Below are 19,047 nucleotides of genomic sequence, written 5' to 3' on the forward strand. Positions count from 1 at the left end.
GGGGTGGGGAGAGAGGCAAACCATAAAAGAGACTCTAAACTACAGAAAAACACACTGAGGGTTACTGGAAGGGAGGTGGGCAGAGGATGGCTTAAACAGTGATGGGTATTAAGGAGGATACTTATTGTAATGAGCACTGGGTGTTGTATCTAAACGACAAATCACAAAATTCTGTACCTGAAACTAGTATTATACTGCATGTTAACTGGAATTTATAAAACTTTGGAGAAAGAAAGAAAAAGATAAAAATAAAAACCATACAATTGAAAGCATAATTAAAGCACAAAGGAAAAACTCAAAAAGTAACTGGAATTGCAAAATGGTACAGCCACTTTGAATAACAGTTCGGCAGTTCCTCAAAAAGTTAAACACAGAATTACCATATGACCCAGCAAATCCATTCTTAGGTATATACCTAAAAAATTGAAACATATGTTCACATAAAAACTTGTACCTGAATGTTCATAGCAGCATTATTCATACTAGCATAAAAGTAGAAATGACCAAATGTCCATCAGCTGATGAGTTGATAACCAAAATATGGAATATCCATAAAGTGAGATATTGTTCAGTCATAAAAAGAAATGAATGTACTAATATAAGCTACAATACAATGAACCTTGAAAAACATTATGCTCGGTCAAAGAAACCAGACACAAAAGACCACATATTGTATAATTCCATTTATATGGAATGTCCAAAATAGGCAAATCCATAGAGATCGAAAGAAGATCAATGGTTCCCAAGGGACAAGAAGAGCAGGGAAATGGGGAGAGATAGCTTAATGGGCACACGGCTTCTTTTGGGGAGGAACGGAATTGTTTAAAAGTAGATAGTGCTGAGGGCCACCTGTAGATACACCACTGAATTATATGTTTTAAAGGCACAAGTTTTAAGGTATGTGAATTACATTTCAATAAAGTCATCTTAAAAAATAACTTGGCCACCTTAAACTTTAGTAATTACACATATAAATAACTTTTCAAAATTAATCTTTTTAAGGTTGTCTCCTTTGATTACTTTTCTCATAGGTAAGTACATGTTCTAAAATGTAAGAAACAAAATAGCTAATAGCTTACTTTCTCTTGTTTATAAGTGCATTTGCAATCACAAACTGCAAATCTGACTAGCAATCAGGCAGACAAACATTTTAGGACTGAGTCCATGGGGCCCACTGCAGAAGATAAAGAAAGAACCCCCCTACAAGGGAGACCAAGAAAGAATGTTCAGAGGTAAGAAGGAAAACTAGCAGAATTTGTTGTTATAGAAGCAAAAAAAGCAATATACTCAATGAGATAGTAGTCATCATTATTACATATAACAACGGTTCTCAAAATGTGGTCCCCAAGTAGAAGCATTAGCACCAACAGCGAACTTTAGAAATGTAAGCTCTAGACTTACTGAATCACAAAGTCTATAGGTGGGGCCCAGGAATCTGTGTTTCAACAAGCCTAAAATCTGAGAACCACCAAGATGATAGAAAGGAGTCCAGTAAGAAGAGGAATAAAAAGTATCCATTGGGGGCGCCTGGGTGTCTCAGTGGGTTAAGCCTCTGCCTTTAGCTCAGGTCATGATCCCAGGGTCCTGAGATCAAGCCCCACATTGGGCTCTCTGCTCATTGGGGAGCCTGCCTCCCCCCCACCCCGCCTACTTGTGATCTGTCAAATAAATAAAATCTTTTTTAAAAAGTATTCACTGGATTTGGCAATTAATAAGTCACTGACAGGGGCGCCTGGGTGGCTAAGTGGGTTAAAGCCTCTGCCTTCAGCTCAGGTCATGATCCCAGGGTCCTGTGATCGAGCCCCACATCGGGCTCTCTGCTTGGCAGGGAGTCTGCTTCCCTTCCTCTCTCTCTGCCTGCCTTTCTGCCTACTTGTGATCTCTGTCTGTCAAATAAATAAATAAAATCTTTAAAAAAAAAAAAGAAGTCACTGACATCCTTCATGAAAGTATATTCAGTGGAGTGATATGGGCAAAGCCATAATCTTTCCAGTCAGCAATATTTGGGAAGTGAAGAAATGTAGTATGATTCCCCTTTCAAAATACTTGGCTGAGGGGCATCTGGGTGGCTCAGTCATTAAGCTTCTGCCTTCAGCTCAGGTCATGATCCCAGGGTCCCAGGATGGAGCCCCACATTGGGCTCCCTGCTTAGCTGGGAGCTTGCTTCTCCCTCTCCCTCTGCTGCCACTCCCTCTGCTTGTGCTCTCTCCCTCTCTCTCTGTCAAAATAAACAAATAAAATCTTTAAAAACCCCAAAACAAAAACCTGACCAAAATACTTAGCTGAAAAGGTAAGGACAAATTCTAACTTTTTTCTGACAGTTTTTCCTGTCTTCCTGAGCTATGTATAATGATTCCTATTGTCTATTTTAATTCTTATAACTTTTTCATTGAATAACTGTCTAACTTACTACTTTCATCTCCCCTTGACCCAGCAGGGAAGAGGAACTGATTGTGAAAGGCAGACAGTTATAAAAGTATTCCCATACCCCAAGATTATCTCTCTATTGTACTTCCTATTACCACCTTTTCTGTTAGCCACAAATAATGTTCTTTAAAAAAAAAAAAAAGATTTATTCATTTGAGAGAGAGAGAGAGAGAAAGTGAGAGGAGGGAAGGGAAGGGGGAGAGGGAGAGAGAGAATTTCAAGCAGACTCCACACTGACCGTGGAGCCCAACACACGGTTCAATTTCAGGACCCTGAGATCATGACCTGAGTGGAAACCAATAATTGGACATTTAACCCACTGAGCCACCCAGGCATCCTGCCATAAATAATGTTTTAATCCTAACTTAAGAAGATAAGAGACACTGAAAGTTCTACATTAAATATTATTTACTCTAGGACATTAGTTCCATAGATCAAATTAATTCTTCAAAGGAAATATAAGATCACTCTCAAAATAATCCAGGGAAATTATTGGCATGATGCTATTACTTCTATCAGGAAAAATGACTTCCCCACTGCTGAATTATGTGCCCATTCTCAACATTTCCAAAATATATTATACCCCCATCATATTTTCATGCTAATAAACTTTTTTCTAGATATTACTTACTCAGAATAAATAAGAGCCTCATCTTATATTCCTAATATTTAATTCAGTGTCTGGGATGTTCTAATGTTTGTTAAATAATTATTTAATTACATTTACCTTTATTTCCTCTATGTCTGCTTTCTGGAGCTTTTCTCTGAAATGATTATCTGTTTCCAGCACATCAATCACTTGCTTAAGATATTCATCATAATAAAGTCCAGTATCCTTCAAATTAAGAAACAAACAATAATGTTTCTCAAAGCTTTTCCTTCCCTGCATCTAAAGATCTCAATCCTAAAAAAAAAAAAAAAAAAAAAAAAAAAGACTAGCAAAATGGCATTGAGACACATCTACTCTGATAGCTGGGACAAAGTTAAAAAGCTGCATTTCTCAAATGAGGAATTTTATATCAGAACCAATATATAGTTTTTTTTTTTACATAAAGATAAATATTCTATATGGCTTAGATAATGAGGACTTAATCAATAATATTAGTTGGTTGATTTTACTCCACTGTCACCTGTCTCTACTCACTGCTGTATCTTCTTTGAATACAATACAATGTTTTCTTGGCTAGTGAGCTCTTCATTGGAAATGTATTATGATTAATATTCTCCTGTGCATTATTTAATATATGAACTACATTAAATAAACAATGTCTAATATTAGCAACATATGCTTATTCAATATTCTTTTACTGCTATTTCAGAAATAGTTCTTAAATGTACAATTTTACAAGTAACAAATATTAGCAACATTTGGTTAAAATTCTTCCCACAAGATTATCTTTATCATTTCACTTACTGGTGGTTCTATCTTTGCGCTGTCCACAGGTTGATTATTTTTTACTTTTGTCTTGTCTACGTCTATAGGCACAGCTTCAATAGCAGTAAGTAGACAGGAAACCAAGAGAAAACAATATCGTAGTAAGATGGTTCTCCACATCATCTGAAATAAAGGTATTATTATAGTAAGGTCCCGAAAAGATGTCTTCAAACTATATACATACATTCCCAATGCCATGTTAATAATATATACCTAATTTCAAGAAATACAATAAAATTGTTCTAGAAAGAGGTTTAAATATAGACTATAGCTTATCAAAATAATGCTTAAAACAGATCACTAAAGAAAATTAGGGGAGAAATGCTTTTCAACTAAAATTAAAAAGAAAACAAAAATTTTTAAAATTTTTTTTAAAAGATTTTATTTATTTGACTGAGAGAGAGGACAAGTAGAGGGAGTGACGAAGAGGGAGAAGCAGACTCCCCACTGAGCAGGGAGCCCATTGTGGGGCTCGATCCCAGGACCCCAGGATCATGACCCCAGCCAAAGGCAAACGCCCAACCGAATGAGCCACCCAGGAGCCCCAGGAAGCAAAATTCTAAAGTTTAAACAGCTTTTGTATAAGAAAACATTTAGTTAATTATAAAAGCTTCAAATAAAAATGATAATAAGGGTCTCAAAAGCTTAAAAAATTAAAAATTAAAAAATTAAAAATTTTTTTAAAAAGCTTAAAAAATAGTCCAAATTTAAGGAAAGGAGAAGTAAGGAAAAACTATACTTTTTTGATTAAAATACTAGAGAGCCAAAATTTTTCTAGATATATTTAATTTAGCTTCAATCTAATTTTGAAAATAAGTTGCTCTATAAATATAAGTTGATTAAAAGAGACAACTAGATAAAATATTTTTAGCCTTATAAACATTATTTTATCATAGTAGTCATTTGCTAAAATTCTTTTCAGTCAATAATTTTTCAAATAAATCAATAAAATATCAAGCTTGAAACAATAGAGGACCAAGTATTGCTATTCCCACAATATTATTCAGATTTTGTTTATTTAAACAGTTTCCACTCCATATGGATCTTTAGTAGCTGTGGAGGATCCACTATAAGAATTAGAATGAATAAAATCTCATATTTAATTGATTTTATACACATAGACTCATGTTAGGGTCCAAGTCAAGAATATTGGTCTGACCAACAGAGTGAATATACATTATTTAACTCAGAATCTCCCAAACTTAACTAACCATGGACTTTTTTTATTTAAGTCAAATTTTTATCCATAGAACACAATTTGGAAAAGAGTATACTGCCTCGTTTTTGCCACAACTCTACATAGCAGATAGGGCAGTGATTTGTTTTACAGGTGAAGAAAATTTGAATTAAAACAATTCACTCACAGAGCATGGTCTTGCATTACAAAATCACTAGAACTCACATTTTAGTGCTATTTCTAGTATATCAAATTTTTTAGCATCTCTATTGAGATATAACTCACATGCCATAAAATTCATCCATTTAAGGTACAGGGTTTGTCTATTCTGTAAAGCTCCTTCTCAAAGTTTAGTTCTCAAACCTGAAGTATCAAATCACCTGGGAGCTTGATTCTCGGGCTGTACCCAAGACCTCTGAAATCAGAATCACTGGGGTGAGGTCCAGAACCTGTTTTAAGAAACTTTCCAGGTAGGGCGCCTGAGTGGCTCAGTTGGTTAAGCGACAGCCTTCGGCTCAGGTCATGCTCCTGGAGTCTCAGGACAGAGTCCTACATTGGGCTCCCTGCTCAGCAGGGATTCTGCTTCTCCTTCTGACACCCCCCCACCCCGGCTTTCTTTCTTTCTCTCTCTCTCTCTCAAATAAATAAATAAAATCTTTGGGGGGAAGAAAAAAAGAAACTTTCCAGGTAAACATACTATAGGCTGCTGAAGGGGAGGGGGTAAAGGGATGGGGTAACTGGATGCTGGACATTAAGGAGGGCACGTGATGTAATGAGCACTGGCTATTCTAGAAAGCTGATGAATCACTGACCTCTACCTCTGAAACCAATAATACATTATATGTTAATTAATTGAACTTAAATTTTTAAAAGTTGGAAGGAAGGAAAGAAGGAAGGAAGGAAGGAAGGAAAGAACTTCCCGGGTATTTCCTACATACATATGCTTAAGCCCAAGATTCATTCTCCTCTAGGGCACTAGTTCTTCCACATGATCATCGTGAGTAAATGTTTTTCAGGATGAAATGTTTGGGAGATGATGGCTCAATGAAGCTAAATAAAGTTTTCATCATTGCAAGGCTTTCAGAACTTGTGATGGGCTACTATGCATTATGAATCTTTAATAGAAGGATGATTTGTTTCTCCATAGAAAGTACATCTACCATGAATCACGTCCTCTTCTCAGAACTATTTTTTATGACAACCAAAGTTTATTTCTCATTCATGCTTCATGCCCATTACAGGTATATATTTTATTTTTGGTTTTCATTTTTTTTAAGATTTTATTTATTTATTTGACAGACAGAGATCACAAATAGGCAGAGAGGGAGAGAGGAGGAAGCAGGCTTCCTGATGAGCAGAGAGCCCGATGCGGGGCTTGATCCCAGGACCCCGAGATCATGACCTGAGCCAAAGGCAGAGGCTTTAACCCACTGAGCCACCCAGGCGCCCCTTGGTTTTCATTTCTGAGAGATAATTCACATGTCATAAAACTTATTCTTTGAAATTGTACAATTCAGAGGATAATTGTATATTCACAAGGTTATGCAATTATCACCACTATTTTTTTTTCACATTTTCATCACTCCAAAAAGAACTCTGTGCCCATTAACAGTCCTCCCCCCCCACCGCCATTCCCTCATTCTCACAACACCTAGCAACCATTAATCCACGTTCAGTCTGTATAGATTTGCCTATTGTGGACATTTCATATATATGGAATCTTATAACATGTAGTCTTTTGTATCTGGCTTTTTTCATTTAGCACTGTATTTTCTTTTTTTTTTTTTTTTAAAGATTTTATTTATTTGACAGAGAGAGATCACAAGTGGACAGAGAGGCAAGCAGAGAGAGAGAGAGAGAGGAGGAAACAGGCTCCCTGCGGAGCAGAGAGCCCGATGTGGGACTCGATCCCAGGACCCTGAGATCATGACCTGAGCCGAAAGCAGCAGCTTAACCCACTGAGCCACCCAGGTGCCCTAGCAGTGTATTTTCAAAGTCCAATCATGTTATAACATGAATCAGTACTTCATTCTTTTGTATAGCATTTGTATATACCACATTTTGTTTATCAATTCATCAGTTGATGGACATTTGGGTTGTTTCTACTTTTTTGGGTTGTTTCTACTTATTTTGCTACTGTGAATATTTGTGTTCAAGTTATTGAGTTACTATGTTTTCAGTTCTTTCAGTTACATAACAAGGAGTAGAATGGCCAGGTCTATTTGGTGACGCCATGTTTAAGTTTTTGAGGAACTGCCAAACTATCTTCCATAGCACCATTTTACATTCCCACCAGCAATATATGAGGCTTCCAATCGCTCCACATCCTCACCAACATGTGTTATTGTCTTTTATATTACAGCCAACCTACTAGATGTGAAGTGGTGTCTCATTTTGATTTCAATTTGCATTTCATTAGCTAATAATGTGAGGCATCTTAGCATGTATTTATTAGCTATCTCTTTACATTTTTTTTTTAAGATTTTATTTATTTATTTGACAGAGAGAGACACAGCAAGAGAAGGAGCAGGGGGAGTGGAAGAGGGAGAAGCAGGCTTCCTGCTGAGCAGGGAGCCCAGTGTGGGGCTTGATCCCAGGACCCTGGGATCATGACCTGAGCCAAAGGCAGATGCTTAGCAACTGAGCCACCCAGGCGCCCCCTTCTACACAATTTCTAAAGTTTAATCAAGTCTCCATGGCACCTAACATGGTAAACATATAATTGGAAAATGAGTAAGTGCTAACATTATTTGAATAGTCTTTCTATAAATTGTGCATGCAGAAGATCAGCTAAGAGATACACCTCTGTAACTTCATTCTGCAGACCTCCTCAGGAACTGTGACTAGCCCTGGATATGGCTAACCCAGAGTTTAGAAGAATCTTTCACATAGATTCCTCCCTTCCACCCATACTACCTCCAGCATCCTATTCTCTCCTCCTTCTACCACTTAACACAACATACACAAGGGCAATTCATAAGCAGTTTTATCTTAGCAGTTGGCAGCTGTCACATTATTTTGAAATATGCTCTTTTTAAAAATATTGTCCACCTTTACTTCAATATACAATAGAAGCCTGAGATTAATAGAAGTAAAATATAGTTAATTGAATCTTGGAAGTGGAATCCCTTTTGTAATTTGTCTCTTCTTCTCTCACTGTTCTGCCAGGTTTCCCATAAATGAGAAGGCAAGTCAAGAGAGGAATATGTTTGTGAGTACGAATGTGTGTGTGTGCGCCCACACACACTTCAGCATCTCAAAATGACGAAGCAACAAAAAGTCTCTGGGTATCTACTCTAAAACATTTACTGAATGTATGGCTCATTAACTTTTAATTGGGACCCAGACTTATTACATAACAATAGAAACCATTAATTGAGTGTTTACAGTGTACCAAACAGTACGCTACATTTTTTTATATTAAGTAATTAATGACTCTGTGAAATAAGTATTATGATCACCAATTTAAAGTACAGGAAACTGAAAAATAATAAATAAGTAAATAAATAAAGTACAGAACACGGAGACGTATCAGTTTAAAAACCTGATTGGGTTCACACAGGAGTAAGTCATACAGCCAAAACTTTGGGCCTGGGAATGACTGACTCCGAAGCTTATGACTGTTTTTATTTATTTATTTTTTTAATTTTATTTATTTATTTTACAGATAGAGATCGCAAGTAGGCAGAGAGGCAGGCAGAGAGGCAGGCAGAGAGAGAGGAGGAAGCAGGCTCCCTGCTGAGCAGAGAGCCCGACGCAGGGCTCGATCCCAGAACCCTGGGATCATGACCGGAGCAGAAGGCAGAGGCTTTAACCCACTGAGCCACCCAGGCGCCCTTATGACTGTTTTTAAGCAGTGGTTCTCAAAGTGTGATCCCTGGACCAGCAGCAGCAGCATCACCTGGCAGTTAGTTAGAAATGCACATTATCAAGGCTTCCTCCAGACTTCTAAATTGGAGATTTGGGGAGGGAGGGACATAATCTGTTTTAACAAGCCCTATAGGTGATTCTGATGCATGCTAACATTTGAAAACATACTGCCTCTCTTTGCTCTATTATTCACAACCTCCTCTGCAAAGAGAGACAAAGAGAACGCTTATCTGAAGAGTAAATTTAGATCCTCAAGGAACAGAGAAATGGGTGTTACATCTAAGAAGAGTAAGGCAAAATTAAATTTAGGTCTATATTCTAATTCCAGCCTCACCACTAACTTGCTATGACATCATAGGTCAATTAACTTTCCCCACTTGTTTTCTTATTTTTAAAAATAATGAATTTTTTTAAAGGGGAATTTAACTAGACCTCAGTATTCTTTAAGCTCTTAAATTCTATCACCAGTTTGTTTTTGTTTTTTTTCTTTTTGTTAAAGATCTTTTTCTGTTACATCAGAAATGATGGGGCACCTGGGTGGTTCAGTCAGTTAAGCAAGCATCTGCCTTCGACTCAGGTCATGATCTCAGGGTCCTGGGATGGAGCCCAGAGTCAAGCTCCCTGTTCAGCAGGGAGTCTGCTTGTCCCTCTCCTTCTGCCCCTTCCACCCTCCCCGCTGCCAAACCTCCTGCTCTCTTGTGCTTGGGCTCTTCTCAAATTAAAAAAAAAAAAAAAATGCTAATAAAATTGCGTGCACTCACACCAACTGTATGAAATGATTAAGTTATATGATTTATAAGTGCCTTTAAACTAAATATTGCTTATTCATCCAGTTTAAAATTATATCTGGAAAGCAAGTAGAAGATCTGGGTGTTGGGATACAAGGAATAAAAAATTAACTACCAAAGAAACTTCCTATCCACATGCAATAAAAATGAGGTAAAGCCAGAAACATTTCACTCTTTGGATACCAGGTCCCCCCGATCAAGCTTACACCCTGGCTATGGGAGAAGAAAGTTCCTCCTCGAGTTCAGGTTTAGAGATTGCCAGACTTGTATTTCACTCAAGCTGGACTCATTTTTACTTTTGCAGGAAGGAGATAATGAATTGTGGACTGCCGTTTCAAACCAAAAGCAGTTTAAATTTTTGTTAATTTTAGAGGATAAAAGACTAAAAGTTCAAGGAGAAACTTGTTTGTTTCCAAATCAAATACAACAGAACTGATTACGAACAAATATAACCAGATGCAAAAAGACACATACTATATGATTCTATTTATATCTAAAGTCCAGAATAAGCAAATCCATAGAGGAAAAAAGCAGATTAATGGTTGATTAGGACTACTGGTGGGCAGAGGCGGGAAACGAGAAATGACTGCAAATGGGCATGGCTTTCCTTTTTGGCGTTATAAAAATGTTCTAAAATTAGACAATAGTGATGGTTGTACAATCTTGTCAATATACTAAAAACTGTACACTTTAAAAGTGTGAATTTTATGATACATGAATCAAATTTCAATTTTTTTAAGGATTTTATTTATTTGACAGAGATCACAAGTAGGCAGAGAGGCAGGGAGAGAGAGAGAGAAGGGAGGAAGCAGGCTCCCCATAGAGCAGAGAGCCCAATGTAGGGCTCGATCCCAGGACCCCGGGACCATGACCTGAGCCCAAGGCAGAGGCTTCAACCCACTGAGCCACCCAGGAGCCCCTCAAATTTCAATTTTTAAAACAGTAATGAAAAACAGCAAAAAATCTGAGACTATAAAAATATGAACATAAGAAAAAGAACAAATACAATTTATAAACCATCAATAACCTATAGAAGTATGGAAGTATAAACTAGCCATTCACTTTTCATAATTATCCAATTTTTATACTCTTTTTTTTTTTTTTTAAGTGGGCATGGAGCCCAATGTTGGGCTTGAACTCATGACCCTGAGATCAAGACCTGGGCTGAGATCAAGAGTTAGACACTTAACCAACTGAGCCACCCAGGTGCCTCTCCAATATTTATATATATTTTTTTAAGATTTCATTTATTTATTTGACAGAGAGATCACAAGTAGGCAGAGAGGCAGGCAGAGAGAGAGGGGGAAGCAGGCTCCCTGCTGAACAGAGAGCCCAATGTGGGGCTCAATCCCAGGACCCTGGGATCATGACCTGAGCCAAAGGCAGAGGCTTTAACCCACTGAGCCACTCAGGTGCCCCTACTTATAGTCTTAATAATTTTTGTCTGCTTAATCTATCATTACTAGAAAGTAAGTAAAAATCTTATCGTATGATTTTGAATTTATCTGTTTTCCTTATAATTCTGTCAATTTTATTTAAAATTTTGAGGCTATGTTATTAAATGTACACAAATTTAAGATTTTCTGGCTTTTTGGTAGATTTAATCTTTTATACATCTTTTATACCTGTCCTCTTTATCCATTTGCCTTAAGGTCTACTCTATTTGAGAGTAATATAGCTAAACTCGTTCTTATTTCTTTTTTTTTTTAATTTCAAATTAAACTCTATTTTTTTTTCTGCTTAACATTGTTTTTTTTTAAAACTTAAATTCAATTAACTAACCTATAGTATATTATTAGTTTCAGAGGTAGAGTTCAGTGATTCATCAATCTTATATAATACCCAGTGCTCATTACATCACATTTCCTTTTCTGTGCATGAAATTATCATAGCTATTCTCACTCCCGTTTCTTAGGACTGAGTTTTTCCATTGTTGGTATTTCACAAATTAATCACCACTTTAAATGTCTTTGAAAGGAATAAATTATGATTTGGCATGAAAACAAAGTTATTGTGTAAACATAGAAATGAAGCAGCTGATATTAGGAAGCAAATATTTGATGCTAAAGGAATAACAGCAACTTAAGCTTTCTTGTAAAGAACAAAATGCTTTACCTGACTTTAGACAGTAAGACACCACAAGCAGAAAAACTCTGTTATACTTTGTTACTGAGATGCAATAAGGTTACCCTTGAGTAGCCAAACAATGTAAATGAAGATAAAAGAACCTAACAATCCTCCAAGAATTTTTTTTAATTACATGGAATATGAGGCTGATTTGATAAATTCATGCACGGTTAAGACAAATGTCAATTTGTCAAAAACCTGCTGCTCATACTGAAACAGAAGCTACCTAACTTCCATGAAATTTGAGGAAAAAACAAAGCTGAGTGAGTCAATAGGAAATGCTGGCGAACTTCTGATGCTCTTTTATATACTTGGAAAGGATACATCAATGTAAAAGGTGCTAACAAAACTGATAGCCTGAGAATAGGTTAGAGAGTAGCATATCACTGTAACACTGGGCATAGACACTTATGGCTGAAAGTTAAATTTTAAACTACAAAATAATTTCTCCCAAAATGTTATTGTCTGCATAAAAGGGTGGGAGTGGGGTGATGGCTGAGCTAAAGAAAGGCTGGCTAAATCTGGTTTGAATGTCCAAGAGCCCTCCATAAGCTGCTAAGTATATTTGTCTAGTTTTTGATACACTGTGAGGCCACATATTTGAATATTTAAAGAACAGGATGATTGAAAAGTAACACAACCTGATATTATTCTTGATGCCATGTCTAGACCACTGCAATCCTCAGTGATTCAGTCAACAAACCACTGAAGAAGTGGTCAAGGAAAGAAGATATATCTGAAAACCTTCCATTGTCACCTTCAAGAAAGCACTGGTATCAAAGCTTGCCAAATGAGAATCAGAGGCTTAGAAGAAATTCCAAGCAAAGGGGCTTGAAAAATTTCGCAGAAGAAAATCACCCTCAGTCTCCATAGCACAAGGAAGAACAATGTGCAGAAAAACACAGATGTTGACAAGTCTGAATCAAGAGTGTTTCAAAAGAATCAGACTATGAATGTGCAAAAGTCTTAGAAATACTTTAACCAATTTCATTATGTATGCCCAAAGTGATGTGGGAAAATTTTCTCTTGTCTATGTGAATCTAAAAATGCGCTTTCATGAACATAATGTGAAGTTGTAAATGACAAAGCATAGTGTCATAGTTTAATTGCCAGCATTTTTTCCTATATGATATGTACTAATATGTCTCAATATCAATGAAGTCTTAGGGTTTTAATCTTGGGTCTTTTTTAAGATTTTATTTATTTGACAGAGAGAGAGATCACAAGTAGACAGAGAGGCAGGCAGAGAGAGAGAGGGAAGAGAGAGAGGGAGAAGCAGGCTCCCTGCTGAGCAGAGAGCGTGACGTGGGGACTCGATCCCAGAACCCCGAGACCACAACCTGAGCCGAAGATTAACCCACTGAGCCACCCAGGCGCCCCTTAATCTTGGGTCTTAAATTTACCAACTTCTTTCAGATTTTCTATTTATTCTGCCCCTTTAATATTTATTTCTTCTCCTTTCTTGCCTTTTTTTATTTGTTTTTTATTAGTGGAAGATTTAAAAAATACTTTTTTCCTTCTAATAATTTCTAATCTTTTAGTATTTATTCCAGAAGTAATTAAGACAACTAACTTACTGAAACGTAAAGTTAATTAGGACATTTACTTCTTTTTTAAAAATTATTTTTTTAAGCCAGTATAATTAACATACCATGTTATATTAGTTTCAATAGAATATAGTGATTCAACACTTCTCGGTATTACTCTGTGCTCATCATGATAAGTGTACTTTTAATCCTCTTTACCCATTTCACTCACCCCCCCAACCCACCCACCTCCCCTCTGGTAACCACTAGTTTGTTCTCTACATTTAAGAGTCTGTTCGTCTTTTTTTTTTTTTTCCTGTTAAAGCATTTACTTCTTAATACGGGCTCAAGAATATTAACTGTTATCATAACAAAAGAAGTGGAAGATGTTCTCGCACATCAAGGTGAAAAGTAATGACACAAAAATGTCTTTAAGTAGAAGGCAGTGTCAAATGGGTCAGATATATGTTTACAGATTTTCATAAACCCGAGTGTAGGCAAACATCCATACAAAATAAGGACAGACAAGTATAAGGAGCTGGCAATGGGAAGATGGGGAAGCTAACCTACTTTTCTTTCATTATGTGGTAAGAATGGCTTCCTTTATCACCTCCTTCTTCCATAAGAAGAAAAGAGATTCAAAGAAGACCCTGGGTAGAGCCATGCTGAAACAGTAGGCTAATCTAATCAGGATAGGTAGATAATTTATGCTCTAAGTCAAATGATCTAAAATTCTGAATCCGGTGGTGATCTCAAGATTGCATGGAAAGCACTGCACCCTAGGGCATCAGAGCCTCAGGCAAAAATACAAAGCACAGTTCTGAAACCTCTTCTATCACTCAGTAGATAAAAAATAGTTTCCCTAAATTTCCAAGTCCTAAAAGGAATTTCTCTCTCTTCTCCAGTCTCTAAAAAACCAAAATTCCCATTCACACAGAGGCGGATTTTTTTTTTAAAGATTATTTATTTATTTATTTGACATAGAGAGATAGCAACAGAGGGAACACAAGCAGGGGGAGTGGGAAAGGGAGAAGCAGGCTTCCTGTAGGGCTTGATCCCAGGACCCTGGGATCATGACCCCAGCAGAAGGCAGACACCCAACGACTGAGCCACCCAGGTGCCCCTGGAGGTAGATTTTTTAACTATTGATTCACACCAGTAGTTATTCAAATTAAGTTTACTTGGGTGAGGGGGGTATTGAGTGTACGTGTGTGTGCGTGCGCGCGTGCACACGCACATGCGTGTCAGATAATTTCCTGTTTTGATTGCAGATATGCTGTTAATAGTTAAAAAAATAGTCACATGGGTAAGAGGGGTGAAGAGTACAGAAAACTGAGAGTAGCTTGTTTCTTCTTGTTTCTCTATTCCTCCTTCATCTACCTTTTTCTCCCTCTTTCAAAAGTCCTCTTTTACTCTTCATTTTAAACTGAAGTGTATTTTCTTCAATCTATTGTATGCATTTATTAATTTAACAACATTTATGAAGTATCTTCTATATACCAGATATGTTGGATACAAAGGTAAAAATAAGACATGGCCCCTAAGCTTGTTGGCCTCCCAATCTACTGTAGAAGGTAGCCTATCAAATACACAATTACAATTTGATACTACCCAAAGCAATCTACACAATTAATGCAATCCCCATCAAAATACCACTAACATTTTCACAGAGCTAGAACAAACAATCTTAAAATTTGTGTGGAACCACAAAAGACCCCAACAGCCAAAGCAATTCTGAAAAAGGAAAACAAAACCTGAGGCATCAGGATTCCAGATTTCAAGTTACATTACAAAGCTGTAGTCATCAAGAGAGTATGGTAAGGGCACAAAAACAAACACATAAATCAATGGAACAGAATAGAGAAACCAGAAATGGACCCACAACTAAACGATCAACAAATCTTCGACAAAGCAGGAGAGACTACCCAATGGAAAAAAGACAAATGGTGTTGGGAAAACTGGACAGCAACACACAGAAGAATGAAATGGGACCCTTTCTTATACCATACACAAAAATAAATTCAAAATGGTTGAAAGACCTAAATGTGAGACAGGAAGCCATTAAAATCCTAGAGGAGAACACAAGCAGAAATCTCTTTGACCTAGCCATGGCAACTTCTTACTAGACAATCACTACAGGCAAGGGAAACAAAAGTGAAAACAAACTACTGGGACTTCATCAAGATAAAAAGCAAAGGGAAAAAAAGCACAGCAAAGGAAACAATCAACAAAACTAAAAGGCAGCCTATGAACTGGGCGAAGATATTTGCAAACAACATATCTGATAAAGGGAAAAAAAAACATATCCGATAAAGGGTTAGTATCCAAAATCTACAAACAATTTATCAAACTGAACACCCAAAAAACAAATAATCCAGTTAAGAAATGGGCAGAAGACATGAACAGACGCTTTTTCAAAAAGACATCCAGAGACTAATAGACAAAGGAAAAGATGTTCAACATCATTCGGCATCAGGGAAATACAAATCAGTACCATCTCATTGTCAGGATGACTAAAATTAACAACACAAGAAATAACAGGTATTGGTGAGGATGCAGAGAAAGAGGAACCTTTGGATTGAAGAGCTTAAAATTAAAGACCATAAAATTTCTAGAAGAAAACAAAAGCAGTAATCTCTTTGACATCAGTTATAAAAACATCTTCCTACATATATCTCCCTGGGCAACGGAAACAAAAGCAAAAATAAACTATTGGGACTGTAAGGGCCTATTCAGCCAGAGTGGCCCCACCCCGGTTGAACTGCCATTTTGTTGTTTATGCAGTAAAACTTAAATTGACCCTGCCCCCCCCCACCAGGGGAACTTACTTAAAAGCAAGTCCAGGAAACCAGTCCCAGGTAACAAAGCCCAAATACAAGGGTGGGTCAGGTCAGGTGGAGATAACAGCCAGAATGCAGGGATGAGTTGGGTCAGGTGGAGACATCCAATCAGTAAATCGTGCCTACTGTCTCCCTAGTTACCAAGGAGTATGGGTCCCGCCCTTTGGGCACCTTTTGGGCTACAATTCTGACCAAGGTGATAGGCTGGTTCAAATATCTACTAGGGCAAATTGTAATTCAATTGGTCACTTAGCCTGACTGTGCAGCTTTCTCTGCGTGTTACAATTTCATTGGCCACCTATGCGTGGCCAGGCCCAACCCCATGGCCTTTGCCCTTAAAAGCTAGTCTGCGAAGCAGAGCGGGTTCGCCCTCTCTATAAGAGGCCTGGCCCCGAATGTTCGGTTTGATTCTTGATGCTTGGCGTGAAATAAAACTTTGCTTGACCTTTGCTTTGTATCAGTCTCCCTCCTTTAATCATGGACCCATTATTGGGGACCTAACAGGGACTATACCAACGTAAAATGCTGTCACAGAGGGAAGGAACCCATCAACAAAATAAAAGGACAATCTACTGAATGGGAGAAGGTATTTGCAAATGACATATCCAATGAGGAGTTAATACCCAAAATATATAAAAACTTTCACAACTCAAGACCAAAATCATCATCATCATCATCATCATCATCACCCAATTAAAAAATAGGCAGAGGACCTCAGCAGATATTTTTCCAAAGAAGATATAGAAATGGCCAACAGACACATGAAAAGATGCTCAATATCACTGATCATCAGGGAAATGCAAATCAAAACAATGAGATATCACCTCATGTCTGTTAGATTGGCTAAAATAAAAAACAAAGGAATAACAAGTGTTGGCAAGGATATGTAGAAAAAGGAACCCTCATGCTCTGTTGGTGGGAATACAAGCTGGTACAGGCCCTGTGGATAACAGTATAGTGGTTTCTCAAAAAAATTAAAAACAGAATTACCATATGATCCTATAATTCCACTGCTGGGTATCTATCCAAAGAACATGAAAACACTAATTCAAAAAGATGCATGCACCCTTATGTTTACAGCTAAGATATGGAAGCCACCCAGCTGTCCATCCATGGATGAATGGATAAAGATGTGAGATATATACACCATGGAATATACACAGAATGGAATATTATTCAGCCATAGACAGAATGAAATCTTGCCATTTGCAACAACATGGATAAACGTAGAGGGTATAATGCTAAGTGAAATAAGTCACCCAGAGAAAGACAAATACCTGTATGATTCCACCCATATGTGGAATTTAAGAAACAAAGCAAAGAAACAAAGAAAAAAGAGACAAACCCCAAAAGATCCTTCACTATAGAGAATAAAATGGTGGTTGCCAAAGGGGAGGTGGGTCGGAGGATGGGTAAAATAGGTGAAGAGGATTAAGAGTACACTTACATTGACGAACACTGAGTAATACATAGAATTAATTGTTGGATCCGGGGCGCTTGGGTGGCTCAGTGGGTTAAGCCTCTGCCTTCAGCTCAGGTCATGATCTCAGGGTCCTGGGATCAAGCCCCGAATCAGGCTCTCTGCTCAGCGGGGAGCCTGCTTTCCCCTCTGCCTGCCTCTCTGCCTACTTGTGATCTCTCTCTGTCAAATAAAGAAATAAAATCTTAAAAAAAAAAAAAGGCGGGCACCTGGGTGGCTCAGTGGGTTAAGCCGCTGCCTTCGGCTCAGGTCATGATCTCAGGGTCCTGGGATCGAGTCCCGCATCGGGCTCTCTGCTCAGCAGGGAGCCTGCTTCCCTCTCTCTCTCTCTCTCTGCCTGCCTCTCTGTCTGCTTGTGATCTCTCTCTGTCAAATAAATAAATAAAAAATCTTTAAAAAAAAAAAAAAGGCAAAAGTGTGACTCATGTGACAATATTGAAATTAAATGTACCTTGAAATGGATTATACTTTGAACATAAATTTACTTCTTGATGATACCATTAGGATAACTTATCTCTGTCTTTTTAGTACCTTGTATAAGGCAAATGGCTCAATTAATGTTAGCTCTTTTTAATACATCCATAAATTGTACAAGAAACAGAAATTCTCATAAATTTATGAGAAATTTTAAAAACTAACCAGACTTCTAAAGGAATTAGAAAAAGAAAAGCAAAGCCCAAAGTTAGTAGAAGGAAGGAAATAATAAAAATCAGAGCAGAAATAAATGAAATAGACACCACAAGGATTGGGGGTGAGATTAACAAATTAATAAACCGAAAGAAAGAAAGAAGAAAGGGAGGGAGGGAGGAAAGGAAAGGAAAGAAAAAGAAAGGAAAGGAGGAAGGAAACAAAGAAAGGAAGAGAGAAGGAGTGAGAGAAAGAGAGAGGGAGGGAGGGAGGGAGGGAAAAGAGGGAGGACTCAAATAAATGAGATAAAAATTGAAAGAGAAGTAATAAGCAACACAACAGTAATATAAAAGATTATAAGACTAGATGAAAAATTATATGCCAACAAACTGGACAACCTAGAAGAAATGGATAAAGTCCTAGAAACATAGTCTTCCAAAACTGAATCAGGAAACAATAAAAAATCTGAACAGACCACAGTGCCTGGGTGGCTCAGTCAGTTAAGCATTCAACTCTTGATTTTGGCTCAGGTCTGATCTCAGGGGCCTAGGATGGATCCCCACATTGGGCTCCATGCTCAACAGGGGGATTCTCTCCATTTCCCTCTGCCCCTCCTCCCACTTATGCATGCACACACACACACACACACACACACACACACACACACACTCTCTCTCTCTCTCTCTCTCTCTCTCAAATAAACGAATCTTTTAAAAAAAACCTGAACAGACCGATTATTAGTAACTAGAA

General features: G+C 37.5%; 1 protein-coding gene across 3 annotated transcripts in view; it reads right to left on the reverse strand.

The window, feature by feature from the left end:
* The window catches only part of LOC111150124 (nucleobindin 2), a 54,321-nt gene that overhangs the window by 24,699 nt on the left and 10,575 nt on the right, over nt 1-19,047 (reverse strand). For all 3 annotated transcript variants that reach the window (XM_022507495.1, XM_022507496.1, XM_022507497.1), the window contains 2 exons: nt 3,842-3,985; nt 3,155-3,262 (listed from right to left, as the gene is read on the reverse strand). In XM_022507495.1, the coding sequence (XP_022363203.1) occupies nt 3,155-3,262; nt 3,842-3,985 (252 nt within the window). The remainder of the gene's footprint in view (nt 1-3,154; nt 3,263-3,841; nt 3,986-19,047) is intronic.

The sequence above is a fragment of the Enhydra lutris genome, unplaced genomic scaffold, assembly GCF_002288905.1.
Source record: "Enhydra lutris kenyoni isolate GAN:26980312 unplaced genomic scaffold, ASM228890v2 scaffoldscaffold22, whole genome shotgun sequence".
NCBI classification, from domain to species: domain Eukaryota; kingdom Metazoa; phylum Chordata; class Mammalia; order Carnivora; family Mustelidae; genus Enhydra; species Enhydra lutris.